This window comes from Berghia stephanieae, chromosome 9, assembly GCF_034508935.2.
Source record: "Berghia stephanieae isolate SIO BIC M18660-M18661 chromosome 9, UCSD_Bste_1.3, whole genome shotgun sequence".
NCBI classification, from domain to species: domain Eukaryota; kingdom Metazoa; phylum Mollusca; class Gastropoda; order Nudibranchia; family Aeolidiidae; genus Berghia; species Berghia stephanieae.
This window is the reverse complement of record NC_088368.1, coordinates 20,508,478-20,522,526: the sequence shown is the minus strand read 5'-3', so window position 1 is coordinate 20,522,526 and position 14,049 is coordinate 20,508,478. Positions and strand designations below refer to the sequence as shown.

The 14,049-nt window shown below is 36.9% G+C and overlaps 1 protein-coding gene across 1 annotated transcript in view; it reads right to left on the bottom strand.

The window, feature by feature from the left end:
- Positions 1–3,326: 3,326 nt before the first annotated feature.
- LOC144979163 (uncharacterized) overlaps positions 3,327–14,049 on the bottom strand; it is a 91,652-nt gene continuing 80,929 nt past the window's right edge. Inside the window, exons 39-43 of the mRNA XM_078925770.1 lie at positions 10,306–10,425; positions 8,197–8,348; positions 6,626–6,745; positions 5,307–5,515; positions 3,327–4,581 (exon numbers count right to left, since the gene is read on the bottom strand). Of these exons, the coding sequence (XP_078781896.1) occupies positions 4,433–4,581; positions 5,307–5,515; positions 6,626–6,745; positions 8,197–8,348; positions 10,306–10,425 (750 nt within the window). The 3' untranslated portion in view covers positions 3,327–4,432. The remainder of the gene's footprint in view (positions 4,582–5,306; positions 5,516–6,625; positions 6,746–8,196; positions 8,349–10,305; positions 10,426–14,049) is intronic.

The following is a 14,049-nucleotide window of genomic DNA, read 5'->3' as shown; positions in this document are numbered from 1 at the left end:
TTATGTGTTAGTACGTTCCATCCGGCTGGCGGATGTTATGAGTTTTCTAACTAAACGCAATGCATCCATATGTGACATTGAACGTTTATAATGGGCATGATCTATATTAACTTTCCATGTGCTCGAGGTCATTGGTCACATTGCTAAATGTGCTCAAAGTGACCCACATAGTGAAAAGTGTTCACAGATTTTGAAATATCTAACATCGCGATTGGTCATTTGATTCAGCTCTACACATGGGTATGTTTATAACATTTGTAAACAAAGCAGCGTGTTTACATTTGTTGTTAAGAAATAGCCAATCGTTGGACAGCAACAAATCATGTGATTGATGACCTGATTGGACGAAAACATGAATATCGATAGTTCGAAGATGACGTCACTCAGGTCTTTGTTATTGTTTTTTGCCATCCGCGTTTATGAGTAATGCTCACTGAACTGTATTAATCAGACTATAAACTTCATGGATACACAGTTTTGTGTGTTGGTCCGTTATACTTCCCGATGGCAATGTTATGAGCTTCTGAGCCAAGCGCATACTATCTATAGATCGCTCCCATTAAGTGAGAACACATCATAAAAATGGCTGACTTAAAATAATAACAAAGAGCTGAGTGACGTCAATTTCGTTCCTTCTATAGATAGTATGCAGATGACGTCACTCAGGCCTTTGTTATTGTTTTTGCCATCCGCGTTTGTGAGTTGTTCTCACTAAACTGTATTAACCAGACTATAAAAGTTCATGGTTACACAGAGTTTGTGTGTTGGTCCGTTATACTTCCGGATGGCAATGTTGTGAACTCCTTGGCCAAGCGCATTCTATCTATAAACTTGCAGTGCAAGAGAACATAACCGTGAGAGCAGTTATTATTTAATAGTCCATTTCACAACCCGTTGACAACCATCTGATGGATTTTATTGAAAATTGGCTTGAACACTAGAATTGTTAGTGACATTAAGCCGATCTGTTTTTCACCGGCTACAGTAGCATACTTTGGGATTTTTCTTCTTTGCGGTATATAAACCATATATTCCGTCAGCGACGGAAAGCTGTCATTGAATTTCTTGTGCTCGAAGGAGTAACATTTTCAAACGGTGGAGATAACCCCCCCCCCCCCCCTATATATGTTTAAAGGTTTATTTTTAAACATTTAATAATACTTAGCAATAAAACACTAGGTTTTGAGGAGGGGGGTGGGGGGGGGGGTATTGTGTTTGTTCCTCGACTATTAAAAATAAGGGGCTCAGGGTGGGCGGGTTATAAAATTGCTAACCGAAATAACAAATTTAATAAGCTCAAGTAGACGACGTATAAACTCGGTGTTCACTCAGATCAATGAATGCTATGCGTTAAGATAAAATACGCATAACATCCACCAGCGGGATATATAGATAGAATGCGCTTGGCCAAGGAGTTCACAACATTGCCATCCGGAAGTATAACGGACCAACACACAAACTCTGTGTAACCATGAACTTTTATAGTCTGGTTAATACAGTACAGTGAGAACAACTCACAAACGCGGATGGCAAAAACAATAACAAAGGCCTGAGTGACGTCATCTTCGAACTATCTATACCGACCAATACACAAAACTATGTGTAACCTTGAACTTTATAGTCTGGCTAATATAATTTGTGAGAACTAACCATCAAAGTGACTGTCTAAATCCAAAGAACGGAGTAACACCAACTTCGTATAATATAATATAATTCCCTATATTGGTCAAAGTCGTAAATTATAACACTCCTTTAGTATTGGTGGGTCCACTGGCATCCCTTGGTGGGCAGGCGGTCACTTGCTGTGTCTTGGACACCCCGATATCTGTTGTCCGAGTTGCTTTCTATCTTTGCCTTAGAATGAGATTACTTGGTTTGTCCTGGCCCTGGATGGGGTCCTTGACTGAGAGGGAAACAGTCAAATGTATATTATTAGTTTAGGGAGATGGTATTTGATTTCTTTGTAAATCATCTCTTTTCTTATCTACTGTAATATATTTTTTAAATCCCATGTCTTGTGAGCATTTGAGTGCATTCCTCTAGGTGGATCCTGTGCTTGCTTCTGGATGAGACTTTTAGGTGATTTCAAACTAAGTACACTGATACTGTGCTCTTGGAATCTACATCTGTTCCCTATCAGAACCATTCTCCTTTGTCTTACTTATCGCCTGTGCTTTTACTAAATCTATACTTTGTTGACTATTCCATTTCCGGTCTTCGCGAAGTCCCTGGTTTGAGAGTTATTGCCAAGATGAGGGCCATTTAAATCGATCGATATTTGAAGGAGGAGTTTTCAGGCCAAATGTTTAAATACGTATTTTTCCCGAATACGGCACGTAAATTCCAATTGTCCCTTTTGAAAGTCAAACATGCAATTCATTGTTCGATTCATGGCATGTATCGTATTTGCAAATGTAATAAAAATGATTAATACTCGACACACAAACAGGCCATATGGAACTATATTATTTTCATTTCATACATAACCAGTCGTCTGTAAGACGTCCTTTTTGTACTGATACTCCTACAATATCCGTTACTGCCTACTATAACCTCATTCACACTTGAGTCGAGTTAGGTAGTAATGCGTGATAAGCATCTTACCCAATGACACAACGTCGGGACCAGAATTTTCCTCAATCCCTTTCACCCATCCGGCCAGTCCCCACGTTTAACATCGCTTGACTAGTGTGACAAGCATGACGAGACACCGGACTGCTGAGCCAGTGAGCCATACAGTGATAGAAAATGTTGGTTCAGGAGGCATGCATTGTTGTACAGAGAAACAGATTGGTTTTTGAAACGTCAAAAAAGATATAGAAAATAATAGTATTTATTATAAAATAAATATTTACGTCTGAATTTAGCAACAAAAAATATAATGAAACATAATATATAAAGATATATATATATATTATATATATATATATATATATATATATATATATATATATATATATATATATATATCACATACACACACAAACAGAGGCGCACAGACACCAAACCTGTCTATCTCTCCAATTCCTATATCTTTTACATCTTATTTCTTTCTTTTATCTCTTCCTTTGCCTCTCTCTCTCTCTCTCTCTCTCGCAGACACACACAAACACCCTCACACACACACACACACACACACACACACACACACATTACTAATAAGGTTAAATGAAAACATGATGTATGAGGGCTGTCCAAGATATAAGGTACAATACGATTATGTTTTTTGAACTATGTTGATGAGAATGGATACCATATTTTAGGGTGCTGATGCCAACAATTTATATTTTTGACCAGTCTAACATTACATTCATCTTTTAAGCATCTCGTTCGTTCCGACATAATACCGTTTTGAGACGAAGGGTCACATATTTGTTATTCGTTTGGAGCCATGAAGATATTATGGCTGTTTTATCACTGTAGAAATAACGCGTCGGTCAAAATGGAATTTATAAATTTACAATTTTAAAAGTAACATAGCAAACCTTACTGTACCTTACATCTCGGCCATACCTCTTGCCATACCTCTTAATTTATCCATGAATTGAAAGCCAAAATGCGACCCACCTCCTCAAAACAGTATTGGTCTACTAAATCAACCAGATGTTAAAAATTGAATTTATCGTCCAAAATAGGAGACTTGAGCTAAACTCATTCTCTCTACTGAAACAAGGAATAAACATACCTACCGTCTTGAACGACAATAAAAGTAGATAGTCCTTCAGAGTCATTAAGCCCATTGAGGTCGGAGTTTACCCCGGTTTCTAAAGCGTGAAACAGGAATAGCAATAGCTTGCCATCCTTTGGATAGGACGCCAGTACGCCAGTCTACCGAAAAGTACTCCCCCCCCCCCCACCCCCAGATCGAACAGACTCAGATAGACAATCACTTCTGTGGGGGGGGGGGGGGGGGGGGGGGGGGAAGTCTGAAAAATATCTCGACTGCACCCAAAATCTATCTCGGACTCGTTGTTACGTGTGAAGCGAGTGCTCCCCCAACTTAAACTGCTAACAACCAGGATTTCTCATTGATTTCTTGTCGTTTTGGCTTTTAATTCATAACTTCACAACCTTGTTATACCAGGGCATAACACCCGACTTGACGCGCGGGTCATTAAGTAAACCAAGAAGAAGAAAGAAAAGAAAAAAAAGAAATAAACCCAAAAATGTGACCCGCCGTCTCAAAGCGGTATTATGTCGGGATACACTCAGTCAGGGAAATTGAATTTATTGCCACAAATATCAATCTTGGGTTTAATTTCTCTACGTCATGCTGGAGTATAAATACTATTTGTTGCTTTACAAAAACTTCCAAGGTCCAATTTCTCATCATTCTGTCTCTAAATTCACTTTTTGGGATCTGAATCTTCCCGACATACTACCGTTTTGAGACGGAGGGTCACAAATAAGTGACAGAATTCGAATGTCACTGTCACCATCCGCTGCTCAGAGAAAGAAGGAAGGGGTCTGGCTTCTCTTCCGTCTTTGCTCTAGATGTTTGGCCCTCGGTGTCCAGAAGTCCTTGAAGTCCTAAACTGAATTTTATCATATTGATGTAGGCAGCAAGGAGAGGCTTAGGGTCTGGAATGACAGGATATAATAGTAATAATAATGATTATGATTATTATGACGACAAAGACGATGTTGTTGTTGATGATGATGATGATGATGATGATGATGATGATGATGATGATGAGGATGATGATAATAATTATAACAATTATAACGATAGTGATGATGGTATATATATAATATTGATGATAAAAATGATGATGGTGATGATGATGATGATGATGATGATGATGATGATGATGGGGATGATGATGATGATGATGATGATGATGATGATGATGATGATGATGATGATGGTAATAACGATAACAACAACAACAACAACAACAATAATAATAATAATAATAATAATAATAATAAGAAGAAGAAGAAGAAGAAGAAGAAGAAGAAGAAGAAGAAGAAGAAGAAGAAAAAGAAGAGTAGTAGTAGTAGTAGAAGTAGTAGTAGTAGAAGTAGTAGTAGTAGTAGTAGTAGTAGTAGTAGTAGTAGTAGTAGTAGTAGTAGTAGTAGTAGTAGTAGTAGTTGTTGTTGTTGTTGTTGTTGTTGTTGTTGTTGTTTTTGTTGTTGTAAGCATAAGTTGATGTCCTACAAAATACAATGGAGCTGAATACAACGAATATAAAGAGAGAGACGGTAGCATGGATCAACGAGTATCTCAGAATACATTCCAACGGGCGCATAATATAGCAAATATGAAATAAAAGTAAGAAATAAACGATTAACAAGACACTTGCCTGTCCTCTTTGTTTTCTCCATAAGAATGGAATAGTCTTCATTAAGAGCAACCAGAAATCCATTGGTGATGACCAAAATGAAAATCATCCACATTATGAGTCGAAATAGCATCCCTTTCAGTGAGTAGGGTATTTCAAACTGATTAGGGTTGACAACGAACTTTATGGTACTGTATATTGACATTAAGATCGAGGAGCTTTCGTATGATCTGGCAAGGTGAACAGGAAAGCAAACAAATAAATAATAATAATAATAATAATAATAATAATAATAATAATAATAATAATAATAATAATAATAATAATAATAATAATAATAATAATAATAATAATAATAATATCTTTATTGTCCCCCAAAAAGTGGCAATTTGTCATTTGGTTACACATTTATAACAATACAATATTGACATAGACACACTCACACAAGATGCACACTAGTAACATAGTAGTTATCGTTAAAAAAAAATATACGATTGATGATATGCGTTTCGATCAAATATTCACAACATTCGCCAGCCGGATGCAAGGTTCAACCACGCAAAACTATGTGTAACTTTCAACGTTTATTGTCTGATTGATAGAATTTAGTGAGAACTAATTAACACGCTTGTCTCAAAACAACAACAAAGAATTGAGTGACGTCAATTGGATTCAGTAGTCTGATGTCACGCCGCCCGGCAACGACGGTCATCTTGGTTCTAAACATAGAAAATCATTACTTTTTATTCTTCATGCTGGCGAGAACTTTTCATATGCCTTGTGACCAGAATGTGTAAAAGTCAAAACATCATAACATTTATGTTTTTTTTCCCCTCTGGATACGCTTGTATGCTCGCCTGAGAAATATTTCATACGGGCGTCCGCCATTGTTCCGATAGTTTAGAGCCAGTGTTACTAAGTTACCATGCGTCATTAGGAGGGAAGTGACGTTATGACTGTTGTTGAGTATTCTTTTCCATCTATACGTTTTTCTACTATAATATAGATAGTATGCGCTTGGCTAAGAAGCTCATAACATTGCCATCCGGAAGTATAACGGATCAACACACAAAACTGTGTGTATCCATGGCCGTTTATAGTCTAGTCAAAACAGTTTAGTGAGCATTACTCATAAACGCGGATGGCAAAAAAAAACAATAACAAAGACCTGAGTGACGTCAACTAAGAACTATCTATAGAGCCTGAAGCACATTTTTTTTTAAGTTGTGAATCAAATCATTCTACTATAGAAGGGAAAAAACCTCATTAATAATTTTTTTAAAATAACGTAAGGACTTTGAAAGAGAAAATATTTTTTTATCTATTCATAAATGACTTACTCATAGATGAAACCAACATAAAGAGTCGTAGCCAGCATTATGACACACATTAGTGGAGGGACAGCCATCACGAAGACGTGTTCAATTAGTTTTACCAGGATGTGCATCCTCTGTATTTGTCTGGGGATAAGGGGATCGTTGTGCTGTTAGTATTAATGATAGTTGAACGATCTTTGTGGTGTGTTAATACTGGTATTAGTTGAGAGGTGTTTGTGGTGTTAATACTGGTATTGGTTGGGAGGTGTTTGTGGTTTTAATACTGGTATTGGTTGGGAGGTGTTTGTTGTGTTAATACTGGTAATAGTTGAGAGGTGTTTGTGTTAATACTGGTAATAGTTGAGAGGTGTTTGTGTTAATACTGGTATTGGTTGGGAGGTGTTTGTGGTGTTAATACTGGTATTAGTTGGGAGGTGTTTGTTGTATTTTTACTGGTAATAATTGGTAGGTGGTTGTGGTGTTAATACTGGTATTGGTTGAGAGGTGTTTGTGATGTTAGTACTGATAATAGTTGGTAGGTGTTTGTGGTGTTAATAAATACTGGTGTTAGTAGAGAGGTGTTTGTGGTGTTAGTACTGATAATAGTTGGTAGGTTTTTGTGGTGTTATACTGGTATTAGTTGAGAGATGTTTGTGGTGTTAATACTGGTAATAAATGGGAGGTGTTTGTTGTGAGAATACTGATAATAATTAAGGGGTGTTTGTGGTGTTAATACTGGAGATAGTTGAAAGGTGTTTGTTATGATAGTACTGACAATAGTTGGGAGGTGTTTGTGAGGATAGTACTGATAATAGTGAGAGGTGTTTGTACTTTTAATGCGGATAATAGCTGGGAGATCTTCGTTGTGTAAGCACTATAGACAGTTAAAAAGTCACTCTTGGGTCAGTACTTCTAATGGTTGGGAGGTTTTGAGGTATTAGTAAAGGTAATAGTTGGGAAGTATTTGTGGTGTTAGTGTTGGTATTACGAGGGCGGGCTAATATATAAGTGCCAATTGCCTGAAATCATGAAACTTCACACACGCACTCTAAAACCATACTGATACACTCATGGGTAACAACTAAGTCATGTGACGCCATTTGTGCTCATAATTGAGTGACATCACAATGCAGTTGAGAAAATGGCGACACAACATGAACTTTTCGTCAAACAGCGCTCTGTCATTGAATTTCTAATAATAATAATAATAATAATAATAATAATAATAATAATAATAATAATAATAATAATAATAATAATAATAATATAATAATAATAATAATAATAATAATAATAATAATAATAATAATAATAATCATCATCATCATCATAATAATAATAATAATAATAATAATAATAATAATAATAGATCTTTATTGTCCATAAATATGGAAATTTGTCATTTAGTTACCCTTGTTATAACGTTAAATGGTAACTGTAACATTGAACAGATATTTCACTCCTACTTATTTTCTCTCTCTCTCTCTCTCTCTCTCTCTCTCTCTCTCTCTCTCTCTCTCTCTCTCTCTCTCTCTCTCTCTCTCTCTTTCCCGGAATTCCTTCATTTATCTTTTCACATACTAATTCATACTTACCTTGCACCTCGAAAGAACATCAGTACAGCCCAAAAAGCCAACAGCCCAGTCACATGGTTAATTGAAGGTACTATCAAAGCCAGATCCGCAAAGCTGACATATAACGGTACTTCCGAACTATGAATTTTATTGGTTAAGCTTTTGAACTTTTGCTGGTTAAGCAGATAACAGAAGAAAATGATATTAATATTAGTGCAGCGTATTGTTTTAAGATTAGAGAGATTTTAGATTGTAAGGGAAAAGTATAAAAGTTGGTCTGAGTGAAAAAGACATCTTAGAAGTTGAAATATCACCCTCTGATTTCATTTAGGATTCTGTGGCATGGAATTTTTAAGTAGTCTTTCAGAGCCATTCGGCCAATGAAACCGGTTTTTATCTCTGTTTCTGCAGCGTAAAATGGACAATAGCAATTATTGGTTGCTAGCCTTTGGATAGGATGTCAGTCTACCGCAAAATACTGTCCACCAGATCTAACAGACCTGGGTACCCATAACTACTGGGTAAGGGGGGGGGGGGGACAAGCTCGATTTCACTCGGAATTAATCTCTGTCACTTTGTGTGTGAGGCGAGTATTCTACCAACTGAGCTATCCGAACTCCCTTTACTCTGAAATTGGTGAAGAAAATTATGTTTATAGTTAAAATGAGTCAGGAAATGTTTTTTTTAGAAGTGTGAGAATTACAACTCATTCTCTTTAAGGGACCCATTTAGCTGTACTCAAATTGTGACCCTCCGCCTCAAAACGGTATTATGTCGGAAAGAACCAGATGCTTAAATGCCGAAGCAAATGTTAAACTGGTCAAAAATTTAAATTGTTGGTATTAGCACCTTAAAATATGGTTGTCATTCTCCTCAATAAATCATATAAACTCAACACAAGTCTGGTATTTCTGGCTATAAATCCAATTTTCAACATCTTAACCAACCCGACTTAATACCGTTTTGAGGCGAAGGGTCACAATTGTATACCTCGGGTTCACCACAACTTAATACCATTTGCTAAGATTGGTCATAAATTCATTTTTCTTTTGTCAATATTCCCTCTCTGAAAATTGAGACATTCTGACAGTTATGAGAGATTTACTTGTCAGTTATAGAAAGATAATTGAGCAGTTATATAGACCAATATCCACTAAACGAGCTCAAAGCGCTTTACAATGGGTCCCCCCTATCCAGCAGCAACACTTAACATGCAGGAAAACACATGACGCATGTTCGATAATATTATATTTATTTTTTCCAATAGAGACAACGCTGTTAACAGTCAGGTACTCATTTTACACCTGAGTACAGAAAGAGAAAAGGCCAGAGACAGGGACAAATGGCGTAAGGTTGTGAAGTCTAGCTCAATTTGCAGCGCTGCACTGAGTCTGACGCCTGGGTTATTCCAGTCTTCCCTTGGAATGGATCCGAGAGAAAAATTCCCCCCATGGGATGAATAAAGGGAATTTTATTTATATATTTTTTTACATTTTTGAAATAAAATCGATTCGTCAAATCTTATTTCAATAATAGAGTAGTCTCTCTCTCTCTCTCTCTCTCTCTCTCTCTCTCTCTCTCTCTCTCTCTCTCTCTCTCTCTCTCTCTCTCTCTCTCTCTCTCTCTCTCTCTCTCTCTCTCTCTCTCTCTCTCTCTCTCTCTGACTAACAGAAATGATTTAGGCAGTGTCACAAATTGACAATTCTTTTATATAAAAAAGGACTCTTGAAGTGACTTGAATTCCAAACGTGATGATTTGCATGGTTATTACGACAGTGACCCTTACATGTGCGGCTATGTGGTCTAGTGGTATGACACTCGCTTTCGGGTCGGAAGGTCCTGGGTTCGAGCCTCGCTCGGCACATAGTTGAGTCCTTGGAGAAGGCTTTTAACTCACATTCTCTCACCGTACTCCTGTGTAAAATGAGTACCTGGCCGTTAACAGCGTTGTCTCTGTCCGAAAATATTGTAACATCGCCTTACAGGCGTCATGTCCCGTCCTAAATGTTAAATGCTGCTGTTGGCCAGGGACCCCTTGTATAGCGCTTTGAGCACATTTAGTGGATATTGCGCTATATAAAAGCTCAATTTTTTAATTATTTTTTTTTCATAGCATTTAACTGTACTCACGATAGTAAAGTATATCCTGAAGAAATACCCACAGATTAAAAGCCCAGCAAGCAGATTGCTGGTCATTTGTATCAGGTTATCTCTATTGGACACGTGATCCACCAAACCGTACGTCCTCATCTGTAATGGTGATAAAGTTGTGACCAAAAAAAAACGTTCATTGACCAATAAACTGGTGGCGTACTCCGGACAAATAAGCAGTGTTGATGGTGACAAAAAGTGAAAAAGTAAGAAAATGTTGAACAATTGCCTTTAACCATCATAAGCCCCATTTCTACTGCACTAAACCCCACTTTTAGAGCAATTGAGATGATAGACTATCATTGATATTCTAGCAACTTCTGGAGAGTGGGAAACTGTTCCTGTGTGTTCCACCACACATCAACTCTCGCATTGCTAGCACATTGTTTCGAGAAAATGTAATTTCAAAAAGGAAGAAATTTCTCCTCTGGACTCCAAAATTGCGGATTTCCGCGGATCCGAGGAAAACCATCAGCACTGAATAAGTATTTAATAACTTGGTCACAAAATCCTCGCCATTCAAATATCAACTGATTTAAATGACCCTCATCTTGGCAAAAACTCTCAAACCCGGTACTTGGCACGTGTTTTTCCAGAGTACGGCATATAACGGATTAAAGCATATCAGAGATAGCTGAACTGTGCTTTGAAAATGGAGGCAGTGTTCACTTTGCTGCCAAACTCTGAAAAATTCCACGGATTTGAAATTTTGATTAGAAAACTCATGTTTCAACTATCAATCGGTTAAAACTATCCTCAACTTGTCAAAAACTCTCAAATCTGAGACTTAGAATGAAGTCATGTGATAATGCCTGACTGGCAGCTCATTTCCTGTAGCTCTCAATAATATTTTCAATTTTCGAATCATATCTACTCAACAGTTATTATGAAATTTAGCAAGTTATTTGTGCAATTCTATTAAAAAATAACAACGGGTTTTGGCCCGTCAACTGCCGTACTCTGGAAAAACACGTATTTGAAACTTTGGCCAGGAAACTTGTCCTTTGCAAAGTCCCAGGTTTGAGAGTTTTTGTCAAAATGAGGGTCATTTAAATTATCAATATTTGAAGAATGAGTTTTCTGGCCAAATTTTTAAATGCGAGGTTTTTTTCCAGAGTACGGCAATACGCTTCAACAGTCGTAACGTCACTTCCCTCGTAATGACACATGGTAACTTAGTAACTGGCTCTAAACTATCGGAACAATGGCGGACGCCCTAATGAAATATTTCTCCGACGAGCATAAAAACGTATCCAACGGGAAAAAAACCCAAAAACATTTAAAATCTGATCATGATTTGACTTTAACACATTCTGATCAGAAGACATGAAAAGTTCTAGCCAAACATGAAGAATAAAAAGTACCGATTTGCTTAGTTTAGAACCACGATGGCCGCCGTTGCTGGGCGACGTGACATCAGACTATTGAATCCAGTTTACAGGTCAAACTGTACATTTATGTCATAATATTATATTTTTTTCAAACAGACCATGGGTGAGAGTTGGTAGAGCTAAAAATAGAAACAGCAAAAATCATAATCCCCATTGAACTTGATGTAGATATGTTTTAAAAAAACTTGTATAGCGATTTGACGATGGAAGTAGCAGCCAAATAGATAAATAAATGATTGTGAACAATGAATCTAGGGAACTCTATTAAGATCGCTTGTTTGTATCTTTAATAGGACAGAGAAGTAGTGACGTCTTACTTTTTACTTTTCCCGGTTCTAAATTCAAGGAAGTGTGCATAAAACCAGTCATTTGGCGGACTAACAATAAATAGAATGCACATTGAATCATAAGGTGCCATAATGTATGGGGGTATTTCTTCTTAGGGTTATGGGACGCAAAAGAGTGAGGATGGATGATCTTTATTCACGACCAGCGTATATTAAGACTAGAAAGTAAGATGCCATCACTCTTAAACCAGAAGATCAATTACACAATGTATATTATGTGCCCAATTCTCTAAAAGAATGGTTTTACACTTCCAAGAAGATTGGAACCAGTATTTTGACATCACATTTGTTTTTCATATTCACTTAGTATTAACTCACTCAATCTTAAAAAGTTTTGCTACTTTTACAAATTGGAAAACAAATGTATTAAAAATGATACATAGATAGTTTTATTCAACTACCATTAACATGTAAAAGTTAAGAACATTAGTTTTGATACTACGCCTTTAATTTGTCTTTTAAAAATGTAATAAATAGGCATGCGGTAAAAGTAACCCCGGGGTATACAATAGGTATAGTCGGTGTTAGGGTTGAGTGAGTTACACTATGGTCTTTCCATCATCATCATCATCATTGCCTTTTTCACCCTGGGTCAGGGTATAGGCCACAGACAAACAGTTTCCATCCTTCTCTATCCTGAGCTAACTTTTTTTTTATCTCATTCCAGGTCTTACCACTTCCCATTAATTCTTCTCCATGTTCCTCGTGGCCTTCCCCTTGATCTTCTGCCCTGAGGATTCCAGTCCAATACTTTCTTTGTTATAGTGGAGTCATTCTTTCTAAGCGTGTGTCCAATCCACCTCCATCGTCTTCTTCCTAATTCCTCTCCCACTGGTTTCTTTCCATGAGGGAATTTAATCCTCGGAACTGTTTTCTTTTCTTAATCCTCACTACCTTTTAAAAAATCAAACCTTCCTTCACGGCATCATCAGATACCGTCGCCTAGGCGTTCCATGAGGGAGTCTAGATAATCCATAACACATGATGATGTCTGATGTCACTACCTTAAGTCTTATGTCTCACATGGACACTAATTTTAACTCTCTCCTTACCAGCCATTTTCAAAATTTTTCATGAAACTTCACACCCACCCATCATAAAAATAGATTTTGTTTCTACTCAAACAGAAAAGGAACAAGTACATTCCATACATAATATTGTCCAGTGTTTACTTTTTATCGCTATAACCAAGTATTTTTTTTTATAATTTGTGATGTACAAAGGATATCAGAATAAGAAAATTGTTGGTTGCATCGTAACGAATGTGACGATTTTCCTATGGGTGGTAAGGAGAGGGTTAATTATAATCAATAGCAAGTAATTTTGAATGAAATATCTAATTACATTCTGTGCTGTTGTTGTATAGAGGCAAAGCTACAGTCTCTTTGACACAACAACCTAAATTAGTTATGAATAGCAGATAGTACTTTACAAAAGATTAGCAAAGGATACAGCTACATAATCGTTGACCATTTGGCATGCTTTTATAGTTTTCGAATTTCTTCTATCATTTCTAATTTACCAAAGAAAAGCTTCTGAGCAGGCATAAGAACAATTATAAAAAAGTTATTTGACACAATGTTAAAAGATCTGGCCATTTTCAGGCCATTTAGAATCAGGTTGATATATTCATTTTCAGTGTTTTTTAATTGATTACAAGTCTGAAGAATTCAATTTTTGGAATTAAACTTTTTTTTTTCAATTTACAAGCCATATCATGCATTCAATTCAATATATCATAACCCGATATATCAGTGGTGGAATTTTGAGAGTGAGAGAAAAAGGGAGAGAAGGAGAGAGAGAGAGAGAGAGAGAGAGAGAGAGAGAGAGAGGGAGAGAGAAATCAAAGAGAGAGAGAGAGAGAGAGAGAGAGAGGTGGGAACAGGGAGAGAGAGAGAGAAAGGGAGAAAGAAATTGAGAAAGAGAGAGAGAGAGAGAGAGAGAGAGAGAGAGAGAGAGAGGGGGGGGGGAAACAGGGAGAGAAA